The sequence below is a fragment of the Anopheles stephensi genome, chromosome 2 (genome assembly GCF_013141755.1).
Source record: "Anopheles stephensi strain Indian chromosome 2, UCI_ANSTEP_V1.0, whole genome shotgun sequence".
Taxonomy (NCBI): domain Eukaryota; kingdom Metazoa; phylum Arthropoda; class Insecta; order Diptera; family Culicidae; genus Anopheles; species Anopheles stephensi.
Genome location: NC_050202.1, coordinates 63,613,175 through 63,629,856, shown reverse-complemented (window position 1 = coordinate 63,629,856; position 16,682 = coordinate 63,613,175). Strand labels below are relative to the sequence as shown.

The window sequence follows — 16,682 nt, the reverse complement described above, 5'->3', positions numbered from 1 at the left end:
TGTAAAATATCGATCCATTTGTCCATGTCCAAATCATATTATTTTTAAAACAGTGCTTATGTGCTGGTATCTATGAATTATCATTTTAGTGCTGGTTTTCCAATGCAGCACCGAAACACAACGCCAGCTTGTACCGAAAAATATATTCAGTGTAATCGTTGCGCTTACTTATCCAAACCATTGATCCATTGTCGGGGGGAGGCCTACACAAGTTTGCTGTACAAAAACTATTTCCAAAAGCGACATGCGTCATCACTATGAATCGGGTCATTGGTGCGTGCTATGTTGAAATGTTGAAAGGCATAGAATAGCCAAAGAACCCGCATCTAGTGCTGTGCGGAGGCGGCGACAACAGTCTATGAATGAATGAAGCCAAAGAATGCCAAAGAACTATTCAGCTCCGGCACGCTTGCTTGGCACGGCTAGGTCAACCAAATAGGGACGAGCCATAATTCGATGCTTAAGTTATGATATTCCGAACCATTGCATATTGATGTGAAACAAAGGCGAAGAATTCATTTAGCTGTCGCCTATTTCAAAAATTGTATTTCATCGACATTTTGATAGTGAACGTTTGAATTATTCAAATTTGTTTTCCCATCCTAATGGCTTTGTGGAGGTTGTTCCATCACAACTTGTGCATCAATTTTATGAGTTTCTGAAGCTATTGGATAGAGAGGGTATGAAGGCAAGTAATGCAGCTGAAGTGGGCAAGTGCGGTTTGCATTCCTTTCCGGTGAATTCACAGTCAGGCACTAAATGCATTTTATCATCCAGAAGAAGGAAATTTAATTCGAACCCGTAACTCATGTGGAATGTTATTTTGGCACTCGGCCAATATTGACAGCTTGTCGGACATCACATCTTCGTGCCCACCTGGTGCTACACGTAACGTCTGAGTGAAAAGCCGTAAATTAACCTTCATTTCGATGGCTGCACGTTGATGGGTTTTGGACGCTTTTAGCTGATCGATATATGCTGCCACGGCAGAATCTAATCAACTCAAGCGTACAAGAGATTAAATGAAGGATATAGGACCCACCCGATGCGGGTATTCCTTGGGTGATGCTGTCCACTGTTCGCTTGTCCACTGCTTATTGAAATGCGCATGATGCAACCTGTATGATACGAGCTGTGCATTATCGATTCTGGAGTATGTGGGATCGGACAGATGAAATTTAATTACGCTATGGCTTACCTTTACAATGTGTTCAATGTGGTTTTTTTGGACCTCTTAAAGCATAAACAGAACCGTAATAAACCATCGAAAAATGCACATTGTATTGAAATCTTGATGCTATTATTGCAAGTTGATAGAAAGCATAGCTTCCCCTATCATAATCACCAACTTCATACGCAGCAAGAGCACGTTATCTGCGTTAAAGTGCTCGAAACTTCTAAATAATGCCCACTGACAACTTCACATGATTAGGTGATTGTCCTTCTTATCTTCTGCAGCATTAAACCTTAACCGTCTGATAGTGTGGACCAACACACGGCACGATGCCATCGGACACGAGCCTCTGCCATATGCCCGGCCATTCTATCGCGCCTGAACAGTGGCCAGAAAGTGTTTCGTTTGCCATGGACAGGGAAGAAAATTGGTACGTCCGTTCACGCGACCGTAGTCGGTGAAAGTCGATCCGCCAGTACTATCTGCCCGAGCTATCTGGCACGATCTTCCTATGGTTGGATTTCACGGCTCGGCTACGGTTCGACAGACGGTGCTCTTGCCCGGACGCGGCCGGTGTCGGTTTTTGGAAAATCTAATACCGGTCGGTTTGATTCGATTATTTTCACTTCATCAAGATAATTTCCGTTCAGCTGGTTTTAACGGGTGCGTTCTGTTTTGTTGCTGCTTTATTTATCGAACGTGTTTGAAGAGGGTTGTTTGGTGGTTGTTGTTGTTGCTATGTTTCTACGTTCGCGGTCATTTTAAGTGTTTACGAGCTTTTAAGCAAAAAGGGAATTTGGGATGATGTATCGGGAAAGCCATATATGTGTGCCTCAATTAAAGACGGCCGGGTAGACTTTGCGTTGGAAGAAACCCTATTGGGTATTTAGGTGTTAGCTGCAAGAAATTCGGTAAAATGGATTTGATTGAGTTATTTTGTGATGTGTTTTGCACCTCTGTTCACAGAAATAGGCTGTTCGCTGAAGACATAATGGGATCAAAAAATTAAAGACTGCGCTAGAAATACTTTAAAACATTAAGATGCTATACTATGAGCTGGCATGATTACGTTATGCCTATCAAAAGAAAATTGATGCTAAGGGAGCAATAAATAAAAATAATGATAACAAATTATGATGGCACAATCAAGACAATTGCAACCGAATAAAGTGTGTGCGAGTTACGTGTGCCGACACTTTATTTCATTTTATTTCAAACTAATGGCACGATGGTTAGTAATTGGAGTGATTTAGGAATACTTTTTCGGCATTTTTTTATATCATTTCACTTTCAAAATCTACAATCACACGCCCCTTCGTTCACGATTCAGGTGCCGAATTAAAGGCATCAGCGGGTTCGGAACGATAATGTTTATTGCGACACCTTTAAAGGCTGTGGGAAAACAATGAAAACTCTCGGCTACCGGTGTTTAATGATGTTAGGCAAGAGGTGTAAGCACGTCATCAAGCACGATAGTCGTCGCTCGGCACAAACAACAACCAGTGGGTTTGCAGATAGAGGCGAGACACGTAGTTTGGTAGGTTAAATCTCACAAATGCTTGGAATATATTTTGACAAATTAGTCCGCAGTTAATTCGACCCGGCCACACACCAAAGTTGCGCAAATGCCGCGTGCTCCGTGATGGGAGAGTGGGATGGGTATGGAGTACAGTTTGCTACTTTTGCCATCGTTATGATTTGCCCCGACTGTGGTGTTTGTGTTTTAGCGCTTTTTTGCGCTGAACAATTATGGTAACTGCTCGAGATACACCGTCATATTTGTTGGTTCAATTAAAAGTTTCCCCAATGACGCTGGATGCCATTTAATGTGGAACTCCAAAATGGCGTAGTTGTTTTGCTTTGGGCGACAATCCGGTGTGCTGGCACTTTGTTTTATCATGAGTATTTGTAATAGTATTTTATTGTAATGTATTTTGTGGGGAGCTTTTGAGTAGATTCTTCATCCTCAATCTCATAAGGTCTTTGGTCTCCTATTTTTGGCTGACTGACTGCGATAAAGCAAAATCCAAGTAGAAACGATCTTGTCAGTTCGCTAAAGGGAAGTCTGTCAAAATGGCTCTCAATACTCAAGAAAATTCAGCCAATATCTTAATAGTTCAGCATTCTGCTTTTTAGAATGATTTGCTTTTCTCTGCAATCTGTAACATATTTCCATTTTAACCTTGCTTAGCCGTGGTGAAGGATATGTAGGCAAACATTCAGTGACACGTGTAGCAGGAATACAAAATGGAAATATGGTCGCGTCAGTGTGCTTGGTTGTGGTACACGGTTGACGTTACGAAGCAAAACCACCTTCTAGTGCTGTGCATTCTCGCGGTAAGCCAAACATCACGACCGAACCTCGTCAAGCACCTGCCGTGTTTGGTAGGTGCATGCTACTCCAGAATGCATTTTACCCCCAGAAAGCCACCTCCTTCGGCATCTCCTCTCCGGTTAATCTGTGACGGCCTGGTTGAGCATGCGTTCGGCAAGAATTCTTCAACATGATGGAGTGATGTCTGAAGGATGTGTTGGAGGAGAGATGCATTTTGTATCGATATATGCATGCCAGCGTATTCGTACCTGACGGTTCTAGAAAACCTTAGCACGGATAGATTGAGCGTGATTGAAAATAAACATGGAAAACCATTTTCCGCCCAGAATGCTAGTTTTTCATATTGCTGCACAGGATCAGTGGTAAGGCGAAAAGTGCAGGGATGAAGATTGATTTTTTTGTTGCTTCATGTTGTCATGCAACATACCATCTTCTCATCGAACATGTATCTCACAGGGTGAAATATCTTGCTCTCGATGATTTTAATGAGATTACAGCAGTAAGAGCCAAGTATAATTTAAAATTGATGTAAAATTAATAGTATTATTATGCTTCAGAAAGCGGTTAGTAAGCGGTGTGTCGATTTCCCCTCAGTTAAAACTTTAGTTCGTCTGGTCGGTTGAGATGGATGGATGGCCATTTTCTGTAATTGATGATGCGCTACCAAATGGTTGTCTTTATGTGCTTCAATACATGAAAAATGCGGAAAAGACAACATAAGCGCGGGGAGTGCCACACACGTCGTTCTTCACCCAGAAACCATTTATAAATATTCCCTACGATATAATGGACCTTAAAATATGCTCCTGTCGCCATTGGTTCGAAATTCTCTCTGCGAACGCCACGAAGTGCTAAAAATGGTCGAATTGCAGGTTAAAGCGTGTGCACCTCACCATAAGCTGCACTTTCAAACGACATTCAAAACCAGTCTCGTTGGGCACGTTGGTTCGAAGAGAGACCTACTACTGCGAACGACGCATCGTGTACTACTAATGCACCCAGGCCCTTGGAGTTCGCTGACCTCGGTCGGTGTTGGTTTTGGTAGTTTCGGGCCACGATGTGGAGCTGATGCGGTGAAATTCATGGACGGAGAAGATACGTCCCGTAACAGGTGCCCGTTATATCGGGAAGATGGTCCCGTTCGTACACACTCCCTTAGTACGAACCTGGGACAGTATTTTGAAATCTTGGTTGGTACATGTACCGTGTTCGCGATGGATCAAGATTAGACGGTTAGTCCACGGAGATTTTGTTGGTCTTTGGGGAAGGGACGGTCGTATCGCTTCTTCGACAAGGGGCAGTCGCCTAGAAACTGGCTAAACCTGTGCTGTTCGACGCATCGCAGAATGCCGCACATGCAATCGGTGGCGTTGCAACTCCTCTGCGCAACTGTGACCTGTCCGTACGGGTGCGCGCGACTGTGAACACTTTCCCGTGCCGCGAGACGTGTTTTGCGTTAGCGATTCTGCAGCGACTTTCTACGCCTGCAAAAACCGAATGGAATAAGGGGTGAATCGCCGGTAGAAACGGATGCTGAAAATTTAAACCGGACAGTTTGGATTAAATGGATGCGCGGCAAACGGACGAGCGTTTGGTGCACTTTATGCTATCAACCGTTACGCCGTCACTGGGAGGGGGTTGGCTAATAGGTGTTTTGCGAGAGGGATGTTTAGTTCGTTGGTCAGTTTATCGAAGAAAGGGAGAGAAAGGGACGAGCGAAAATGTAGCTTCAGGCTCAAACTGTACACAATTGCTAACTCATTGCTTATCAGCTTGCCTTCTTTAATAGAAGTTACTAGACAACTCTCTGTTCTTTCTTGGTTAACTCGAATATTCGCCTTATTAATAAGAAATACAAAATTATTACCATGTAGCGCAATACAAGTTTAGAAATACTCTTTAACAAAACTAAAGCAGGAAATGTATTGGCTGCATCTCGAAAAAGCTTAGTGTGATTGGTCTGGTGCGGTGATAATGCTTCAACTGCACTCTCGTTCTGTCGCAAGGTGCAGCAGTTCATGGTTGCAGCAAACTGGGCTCGTAATATTACAATTTATGACGCTACTACTGCATTTATCCATTCGTTTCGTATGTATAGCACTTAGTAGCATTATTATTTATATTGGAAGCTTAACACGTACCCATTAAATGCCTGCACTTATACGAAGCGACAGAACGGGCTTACACAATGGCACGCTGATTTATGATGATGCATTTTAAATAGCATATAATATTCTGTATTGGCTTCGCTAGCAAACACTAATTGTGTGGTTCGGTTTACTGCATAGCGAAGGTCATTTGGATTGATTTTTGAGTAAATGTGGACAAACGGACGAAAATGCTTTGCGCTAACACCAAGAGGAAGAGATTGTTTTTTATTTTAATTTCTTGGTCCATAAAATGTACCCTGGGCATTACGTATAGTCGAACAATTCCCTTATGGGCTATATATTTGACTCGATTTTACGCAAATTGAGCTAAATATAAAATTTTAAGCTAAATCCCCCTCACGCAAGAGTGTCCTCTTATCAACAAGGGATCAATTTGCATGAAGTTGCGTTTTATTTGATCAGGTGGAACATCAAATATTATTTTATTTTCTATATAGAAGTTCGCTCAATACTTACACTGTAAATAACCGGTATTTTTTTAATTTGAAATTGAAAAATGTCTAAAATGAATTGATCAGTGTATTTAAATATAAAAAATAGAAGTGATTTTGTACGATTGTATTTAGCAAATAAGGCTGAAAAATGAATGAACGAAAGAATTGTATAAATAATAAATAATACTTAAAGACCCTTCTTATTGTTCACAGAACTGAAGTGTGCAACAAAAAATGGATACAAATCAACGGTTTCCCCCTCGTGGCACGCGCCTTGATCGTCGCCAGCACGATTGCGAATGAATGAAGATGATGAGGGCGCGATGGGTGTCACGGGACCGAGGCGCTTCATGTTTTATCGATAGTCTCGAAGCACACGGTTTTTCTTTCGCATATACTTGGCTTGTTGCTGTTATTGTTGTTTTGCTAAAGTATGAGTCAGACACGCCCGCGAAGCGCGCCTTATGAAACCTGTTTCTTGACCTTTGCTGCGAAATATCTGCATAACAAAATTACAAACCTCCGCCCAAAGACAACGGGGTCAAACCGTTCGACAAACACTTTCCCATCTCGTGTTTTTTTTACGGGGAAACAGTCGGTAACATGTTTGATGCATTTAAAAAATATTAGCCGGGGTTTGTATAAAAATACAGAAAAAAAATTTTAACTAAAAGTTTGGGAAATGTTTAAGTCAACATTTTATCGCAGATTTAACATTTGAGTGCATGTTTCATTAAATACTTTAAGAACTGCATTCAAGGAAATTTTTTTATCTTTAATTATTAAGTTATTTGGGCATCTCACAATTTTTTTTCTTAAACATACTTACAGACAAAAACGTCAGAACCTCAACTGTAATTAAAAATAGTCTGGGGAAAAAAGCAATTTTCCATGCATAATGCGTCAACGACAGTTACCAGCTTCCCACAGCAATACCATGTGTTAATCGATACACATGGCACACATAACGATGAAATCAATTCGTCCCCTGGCCCTGTGCTCCAACAGTTATAAACATTTCAATACTAAATGTTGCATTCAACCGCTGAAGGGCCCGAGTGTGTGCCGGAACATGTCCCTAGGTGGCGTGTAGCGCATTGGTACAACAGAAATAGAATTATTCCCTTAGTTCGATACTTTTACTTCCACTCGGTGCTCGGCGGGCCGAATCGCTTTGGTACGAGCATCTGCAACCTATTCTTTAATCGAGCTGAATGGGCCAAGGTCCCGGTGGCGAGGGAATTTGAATGGTTGGAATTCTTGTTTTGCTTTCGTGTCAACGAGACGGAGCAGTACGCGAATGTGCCAGGCACTTTGAATTTATTGATACACCAATTATCACCAGCTGATTCCTGTCGATCGTGTATGTGGGAGAGATGCAGCTGCCGAAGTAGTGAAGCACTGGATTTGGTGCGTTGAGCAAGCAAACGGGCGAGGGTTGATACTTCATCGATCATTGATCTTGAGCCGTTGTGCTCATGACATTGAAAATTGCTCTCACCACACCATACCCACTTTGTTCATCTGCTGAACCGTGTAAAGGCGATCGAGTCATGGAACGTTGGAGCTCCACGATCGTGTGTATCTGGTTGCTGGGACAATACGGTGGTTTTACAACCGGTGGGTGTCATTTTAGTAAAATTTATCGACCATAAAAATTCCACCAATAAAGTAAAGATCACCATGCGCATCGGATCCGCAGACGATAGTGTGGTTTCCGGTTTGCGTTTCGGGAATGGTCCGCGGTACGTGTGTTTCGTTATTGCGTCGTCTGAAAACTAAAACAGTCAGTAAATAATCACCGTTGTGCCGGTTGTGTGTGTTCTGTACGATTATCTCCATAGGATCGAGTGCAATCATCCGGATATATTGGATCGTGGACCAATAGCTAAAGATACCATCGGTGGTTCGGTTGGGATCATTCTATCCCCCCGGGACGACGGAAGTAGTGCACCCCGTAACGAAAAAGCATTGTCGCGATGATTACCAGCTACCTCGTTTGTTTTTTTCCGTTCACTGTATTGACATTGGGAGGATGGGGAGATAATTATTTAAAGAACTTGGCACAATGCGATCATCCGTGATCGATCAACGACGGTACCGACGTCAATCGGTACCTCATGCTAGTGATCGACACAGCAGCATCGTCCCCGAAAAGTTTCGAAAAATTTCATTCAATGTTGAAAAACGGAAGTGCCTTGTCTTGGTCATGTAATGCGTCCGTTTACAGTCCCCAACCTCACCATGCCGAGACCGGAAGAGAGCTTGCTCGATGTTGTGCGTGCATTGAACGCGGCGGTACTTCCGATGTCACCTTTCCTTCACTCATTTGTCCTCGTTACCTAGGGTGTGTCGGCTTCGGCTTTCCGCCCTTCGACCAGGCAAGCGATTGTTAATCCTGCTTTACGTGCGATACCGACTGCTCGATACGATGATCCGACAGATGATGAAGAAACCGACGACTCCTTGGCTTAAAAATAGATCAACTCACTGTCTAATCGCGTTAGGTGGCTCAAGCAGCGCACACAGGCTTGGTAAAATTGTTAGTTTTTCCCCGGCTTGTTAGAAACCACTTCCTTGATTATAGTGAGAAAAAATGAAGCTACATGTCAAAGGGTCTGTTAAGACGATTCGAGTGGCTTTCCGGTATAGAAATGAAAAGTGTGGACTGCATAATGGATATTAAGTCCTCACCTTCTCCTCTGGTTCATCGGTCCTGCCGCGTGTAAACCGGCATCGCTACCGCCTTGACCGCTACACGGCCTTAGTTCCCAAAAGTTTCAAGATTATGGAGAATTCTTAATCAATTAACAAAACTCTTTCCGTGTTCCAAATGCGGTTATTGTAAATATCTATGAAAGTAACACGTTTCAGGAGGCAACACATATTCATTATAGAATCATTTGCTATCAGAATGACTAATGGCAGTCCAACTTTGCTGGAACATTATATCGAGTCTTTTGACCAATCGCTCGATCTCCACTGTCCACGTCTCCAATAACGCTGAACCGAGAATTAGACGCGTAAGCAGCTTTGCTGTTCCTATCGGGCCGCTGCACAAGTGGATGAATGCTTCGCGCGAAATTAATATTGGAATAGCGTGGAGTCTTCCCGATGCGAAAACGTCATTCAGTTCGTTTCCTTATGCTCAAGTGTTTCTATTTACAAACACAGAAAATCACATATTTATCGCTTTTTTCATATTGTAATGTGTGGGCAGACTAAAGCCCATCGTCCATATCTTATTCCGAATGAACCGTTGCGGACGATCGATGCCTCCATTATTCTGTCGTTGACTCTAGACACGAATGGAAATGCAAACTTCTTCCCAAACCTTCCCAAAACTCCGCACAGAAACCCTCGGCCCAAATAACGCCTCGCGCCCGATTGCTTGTTGGAACCTTTGCTTGAAAGACATTTCATTAAAATTGCTTTTCCTTCTTTCTCCGTCTACTTTCAGGCAAATCCGGAGGTGGTGCGGATCCGTTTTCTAAATATATGCGTCTGCGTTCGATGCGTGTGTGTGAGCGGCCGGTGTGTTGGTGTGTTTCTTCGTGTCACGCGCCCTACAAGCAGCATAACCCCCGAACCCGATCCCTGCTTTATAGTGACGGGGGTGAGCCTGGTCCGGTGCGGCACACGAGAAACTCCAAACCCCCTAATCCAAGCGAGGAACTATCCCAGATTGGAGTTTGCGCGAACACACACTCACCAGCGCATGAATGGGCCACCGTACAGGCCGTGTGTTGACAATATATGGAAAGGTGGACTATCGTTTTGGGACGCACGGCTTAGCGGACGCCCGCAGCTCGGCGCACTACGTCAGGTCTAATTAATTATCCACCGCGCGTACCAGACTCGAAACCGCGACTCTCTTTCTGATGCGTGCGGGACTTTTCTGTGTTCGTGTGTGTGTGTGCGCATGGGGTGAACCCTTGGTAAATTCATGTGTCTAGAGAGCGGGAGGATGTGTTAGGCAGTGCCGTGGTGCGATGGCTGCGTGATGTTGATCAAATGACACACACTGGCAGCCGCTTGCGACGAACTCTTTAACTTGCGCAGGCGTACAGCGATCTTCACCACGGCAACACGATTCACACTTTGAAAGAAGATGGTTCACCGTTGGATCCCGCTTTCGGCAGTGCCGGTGAGAATGCGCGTGCGCAATCGATCGATATACTACTCCCACCGATAGAACGGAGCATTGGGGGGGGCGAGGCGAGGGCGAAAGGTGTCCGAGAGCAGGAGGAAGCATTCAACATCACGTCCCAGTCGCGCACCGTGCACAACCGCAGTTGCGAGAAAGATTTCCACAGTGCCAGACGCTGGCTTCGTGTCGCTCGTGTTACGATTCGTGCCCCGCGTGTCCCAAGTAATGTTTCCAATAAATTGACGGTTTAAGCCTGTTTGGACGGGCACAGTGTTTCGCGTGATGTTGCAAAAGTGCAACGATTAAATAGGAACAAACCGGCAGAGCAGACCACGGTGGTGACACGGAGTGTGAAGTATGTGGCGTGTGTGATGTATACGATGCGTAAAACGCGCACCCCGAGTGATGGTGATAAAATGGAAAACGGGGGAAAATTTGGGGTTTGGGGTGTAAGGGGGGGGTGAAAAATTCTTTCCTCTCTACAACCCGGTTTCGTTCCGCACCCCTTAGTGTCGGTTTTCCGTGCGTCGTGCGTGCAAGGCACGATTTAGTGAGAGGAATTTCCCTCAAATCATCTGCTGTACAAGTGTGTGCGTGTGTGTACGGACGAAGAAGGAAAAATTCTGAAAATGTGAAAAACAACATCGGTGGAATGAATGTTGGTGGAAAAGTTTTGATCAGACAGAGCAAAGCAAGCAAAACCAAAGATTGGGAGCAAGACGTGGGTGACCTTCGATTCGGGGAAGCGATGGAAAGCGATCGCGTGATTTTGAAGATCAGGTTCTCGAATGAGATGAAGAGGTTTTGAGACAAGCTAAAGATCAGTAGAGAGGTTGATTTAAGTTTAAAAAGAAGGATTTATTAGATTGAAATCTCATGTCGAATAGTATTTATAGTCGAATTCGGTAGAAGAATTTGTATTGCACTTGTCCTTGAAATCCTGGATCACCCAGGAAAACTCTTTGATACAGATTTTTTTTTTGCTAATCAAGGACAATACAGGCATTGTGTTCTGTTGCATTTTGAACTCTCGTTGGCGCTATTTACGATGTTACGTTTTTCTTTGCGCTTTTCTCACGCGCACTCTTGCAACCTCTGACGTGCTCTGTCTGCTGACGATGCACGGCAGAACTCATCGAAGGTTTGCCGATGCGCGCTAAAAATAGTGAAGGAAGGAAACAAATCACAGCAGTAGAAGCGCGACAAACAAATCGAGCCTGCAAAACGAAATACGAAAAGCCATCACCTAGTGTGCTGCTGGTGAATCAAGGCGATTCCACTCGATCATCATCATCATCCGCATCATCCATGGTCACACACACAAGAAGTAACAAAATATCGTTTGGCATTAACTTAATTTCTAAATCGAATTAACGCAGCCGCTCTTCGTCTGCCGCCGCATTATTTAAATCTTTCGATAGTTGTAGGATCTTGTTCTTGGATTTGCGTATCAAACTTCTACAAGAATGTCTCTTTGATCTGTGCCAGATTGTGGCTTAGCGTGTTGCAGCTTTCATTGCACAAGTGATCATCCAGCCCAAAACGGTTTCAATGAATGACGCTTTCGACTATTACTATCAACACTTGTTCCTTTTAAGTGAGTTCCGATGCGTGTGTGTGTTTTTTTTTCTTTCGCTTGTATTGTGTCGTCGTACTAATCTGCTTTCCCTTTCCAATGGTAGTGATGTCCTGCTGAACAGGTCCACGTTTTTCCCCAATTGCCAACCGGTTACAGTAGTTGATGCCTTCTCTAATACATTCGATTTTTTTCCTTCCCATCGTGAACAGCAGCGCGATAATGATACGGTGTTAGTTTAAAGCAACAGTTTTGTTAGTGTGGCCGTGTTTTGACGTGAGGCTTTGTGCTATTAGTGAACATGTGCCCAACATTGACTTGAGCTAGAACCCTGTGCGGGCGAACATGACAGTAGAGTGAAACGAGCAAGCCGTTTGTTTTTTTGCGTGTTTTTGGGTTCGTTTGTTTGTTTTATTTATTTTTATGCAACGCACACTAAAGCGGAACGTATCTTAGACTACAGCCGACCAAGGGTTTAATTGATTTTTGGGTAATTAGAAACCATTTTGTTTGAAGATTGTTTTCTTTTTTTTTCTCAATTTTTGTCATAATCGGCCATCCTGTTTCCAATGACATACTGAATTTATGCATTGCAAGTTTTTCGCAAGTTCAAACGTCGCTCAACATCTCATAAACGCTGTTCTATTGTGCTAGCTCCCTATTGCTCCTGTTGTTGTTTTCGTTTTAACCTTTTTAAAAGATTTTGTTTGTTTAACCTGTGTGAGTGTGGCCTGTCTGTTTATGTTGTATGTTTTAACATTCCTGGCGATTCATATTTCATCTGATGCATATGCTCTTTATGTTCTTTATCACACCTTCAATATCCACCTCGATGCTTTGGATTTTACACTCAAATTAGTAGACACGTTAGAGGTTGTCTGAAATTGGTTCCAATTCCATCACTGATCGTAGTTTCAGTCGGGGTGCGTGATGGCATGGGCTATATCTATATCAATATCTCTCGAGGTCCCACATGGCACTGGTTAATAATTCATCCTCAACACGTGTTACACCATTTGTTCTTACCAACTGTTTTTTCTCTCTCTTTCTCTTCTTTTCACATTCCAATCCAAACCAGTGTTACAACAGTTTGTGTTGTGTGCATAGATAAACGAAAAATACAAATCGCCACACTGCATCACGCGAACCGACATTTGGCAGCGAAAATTTAATGTGCATCCCTTCCATTTTCTAATAGTGCCTGTTTGTGTATATGTGTCAATAAGTGGTGCGCGCTCTGCAAGCAACCGTGCGAACGATAATTCGAGTTTCGCTGGAAAATGTTGTAAATGTAATATGAAAAAAGCAACAAGATATCGATGGCCGCCAATTCTGATCTGTTTGAAAAATGTCCCTAAAGGAAGAAGCTAATACTCGGTGTTGCTCTCTGTTTCTTACGCATTTTTCTCTCCGTGTGCGATCAAGCTAATACCATTTCGAATCTATGTGTGTGTGTTTGATTTGTGTGTGCGTGTGATACAAATAATAATATCAGTGAAGAAAAATAGAGCAAAGCGTTCTGGCGCAATTTGCTGATGATCATCATGATTCAGTACGAGCTGCGATAGCACGCGCCGAGGCCACATCCTGCAAAGGAAAACTCGACGCAGCCTCTGAGAGTGTGTGCAAAAGTTCAACTTCATCGTGTGTGTGCTGTTAATTGTCGTGTGCCTTGGAATACACAGAATGAGTGCTTAGTAGCTTCTTGATACGATCGAGCGGTTGCTGGATTCTGGATGTGGCTTAAACGAATCCTCGCAGACTAGCGCGAAGTCTGACCGCTCCTCTAGCGTTTGTGTAGATGTGTTTGGGTGTGGTTTTGTGTGTGCGTGTGTGATATTGTATTGCGTGCGCTGTGGAAAATAGCAAAAAAAGAAAAACCATCACACAACTCATAATCACACCAGGAGCTACTATCGTTACTAAAAATAATGTATCACCGTGTTCATCAGCTCGTCATTGGTGTCGTGTAGGATGATGCACTAACGATCGACGTCATATTAGTGTCAGTGATAGTGTTACCGCTCCGGATACGGAACGAGCGCTAGCGTGCTAAAGCTGAGCACAAAACGCAACCATTTAAAACTGACTTTCGTTTTGTACCTTCTTTCTTCCCCCCCTCCCCATTATATCGCCCCAAACGCGCCTTTTTGTGTTGAATGCTGTGCACGGCTCGCGGCACGCAATTCGGGCCCGCTCGGTGACGACATTGCTTTGACGCAACAACGATGAACTTTACCACCGGGCGCTGATGTCTGGACCCGTCAACACATTTAAACGCAACTTCGGAACTTCGGTCTTGCGGAAAATGTATCGGTAAAACGCACCGCACGTACCCGTGTCGTGTCCTCGTGTGCATTCTCGACTATCGGTGTGCAATACTGGAAAACGTACGACTGCCTTCAATCGCGCCGGAATCACACACGAAAATGGCAACGGCAGCGAAACAGTCGTCATCCTCGACGTCACCCTCCAACACGGTGCGCACGTTCGTCGAGGGACAGGAGGATTTGGATGCGATCGCAAAGCAAATCTCCGACCACGCTGAAGCCATCTACCAGACCTGGAAAGCGCGTGGCCTTGCACCGACCGAGATCCTTAACTGCCACACCGGCGACGGTGCTGAGCATGCCTTCAGCCAGGCGCTAAATCCTGCCAACTCTCCTACCGTCAGCCATCAGCCGTCGGGCGGTGCTTCGGGTGCGTCCGGGGTGCAGCAGCTGGGTACAGCGGCTGTTGGACCAGGCAGTGGTGGTTCAACGTCACCAACTTCCACCAACGCTGCCGGTGTAGCGGAACTGCTTGCCAAAGCGCCGAACCTCTCCAACAACAGTCTCGAGCAGCTGGTAAGCTCGTTCGTGAACGAGGATAAAGCTCGGATCGCGGCCCAGCGTCAGCAGCGTGTGGGCGGCGGAGTCCGGACGCCGACGACCGGCACTAGCTCCGCGATCAAAAGTGTGCTGCAGAAGTTCGAACGAAATGGTGCCATTGGTGTCGATGATACAGTGAGCAGTGGTGGTGCTGGTGTGTCGGACGTGGGTAGACCGAGCTATCTGCGCACTGGTGGTGCCGCCGGCGGGATCACCAAACCCTCGGGCCATCTAGCTAATAGCGGTAGTAACAATAATAACAACAATTTTAGCACGATTAACAAGAACAACGTCCCGGACGTGCTGAAGGATACGATCGTCGAGCCAAAGGCGGGCGGTGTTGTGGTGCGCGAAAAACCGCAAACCCCAGTGAAACCGGAGCACCTGCTCAACCATGTGCCGAGCTGGCCGCTAAAGAACCGCGTTGTGAAAACCGGAGGCGCCGGCTCGAAAGTGATCGGTGGCGGTACCGCCCAGCCCGTCGTCGGCTTCACCAAGAACACTGCGGATCTTATGGATGAAGTGTCACGCGAGGAAGAACGTCTAATAAACGCGCTCAAAACCGGTACCGTGCTGAACAGTAGTGATAGTATTTTACCAGAAGTGATCACCTCGACCCTGCCCGATCGCGACGTACCAGATTACGGTTCCGTTGTCGACCATCGCGCTCAGCTAGCCGGGCTGACTAGTGGTAGTAGTAGTGGTGTTGGTGGTGGTGCTAGTGCTCTTTACAACTCCCAATCCGGTCCCGTCGCAATGGTGACCGCAGCGTCGGCGGGCAACGGTGGCGGCCCGATAGTTGCCGCCACCAATGGTACGCCCGCCCTGAACGGCAACGGTACGATCAATGGCACAAACGGCACAAACGGCACCAACGGCACTACCAACCATGGCTCCGGTGACGCGCCAAACGTGAAGCACTGGAATGGGGTGCCGATGAAGCCGAACCACATACCGATACTGAACATACATCAGATCCGCGAACAGGAGAAGCTGTCGATGAACTTTACGCGCAATGTCGCTACGACCCGGTTACCGAAGGACTTTGGCCGGGCGTCGGTGGACGACGAGAAGAAGCTGAACATGCAGCCGAAAACCATACCGAGCCCGATACGGCCATTCCTGTCGCGTGGTTCCGTCGCTGAGCGGGTGCTAATATTTGAAAAGTGTCCCGAGAAGGCGCCACCACGAGAACGGGTGAAAGAACCGGTCAAGCTTCAGGTGAGTGTTGCTTTTGGACAGCCTTTCATACTCTTTTGGAGGGGGGAAACAATGCGTGGTAAATGTGATAAAAACATCGTCTTGCCACTAATGTGCACAACGAGGTGTTAACCATCTGGTGATGTCACCTTACGAAAACTCCAAGATCCAGATCGCGGCCGTTAATAGTCTCCCACCAAAATGGTGCGGTCTTCAAGTGGATTTTACACGGTCCATAAATATACATTAAGTTATCGAAACATTAACCCAATTAACGACTGTTTGCGCAGTGTGGCACGCGGATAGGAACCTTTGCCGGGACTGATTGTCGCCCCACTGCTATGTTGAGATGGTCTAGTTTATGCGTTCGAGTGTGGATCCAATTAGCGAACGTGCGAGCGATTGTGACAATCGAGTTACATAGTTAGTTGACCTTTTTGAGGCGTAGAGACGCGTCCTCACTTAAAAGTGGGGTTTGTCCGTTTGAATCATAAAGGAAGGGTCGCAGGTTAAATGACTTCATCATAGAGGGGATTGGGGTTTTCGTTTTGCACGGACAGTTCTTCTTCCTGCCATACCTTAAGTCTTGTAGTGTGGACTGACTGAAACGAAGATTGGAAGAATTTATGCTCATCACCTTACATGAAATAAGGTGGGCTTTATCACAGATTTACCTGGAAGTACCCAAGTATTGTGTCTGTTTAGCCATAATTGATACTTGATCATGAACAAAAATTGAAGTTATAATGCTTTTTGAAGGATGAAAACTATG

General features: G+C 45.1%; 1 protein-coding gene across 24 annotated transcripts in view; it reads left to right on the top strand.

Moving 5' to 3' along the window:
* Positions 1–16,682, top strand: part of LOC118506742 — a 51,885-nt gene that overhangs the window by 12,036 nt on the left and 23,167 nt on the right. For 7 of the 24 annotated variants that reach the window (XR_004905539.1, XR_004905538.1, XR_004905537.1 and 4 more), the window contains exons 1-2: positions 11,686–11,861; positions 14,283–15,931. Coding sequence is in view for 20 of the 24 variants with exons in the window: in XM_036044318.1 (XP_035900211.1) it covers positions 11,816–11,861; positions 14,283–15,931 (1,695 nt within the window). In the remaining 4 variants the exon portion in view is untranslated. Of the gene's footprint in view, positions 1–10,381; positions 10,673–10,805; positions 10,923–10,968; positions 10,986–11,685; positions 11,862–12,918; positions 15,932–16,682 lie in introns of those variants that run through there. The other 17 variants (XR_004905540.1, XM_036044313.1, XM_036044312.1 and 14 more) reach the window with 14 other exon arrangements.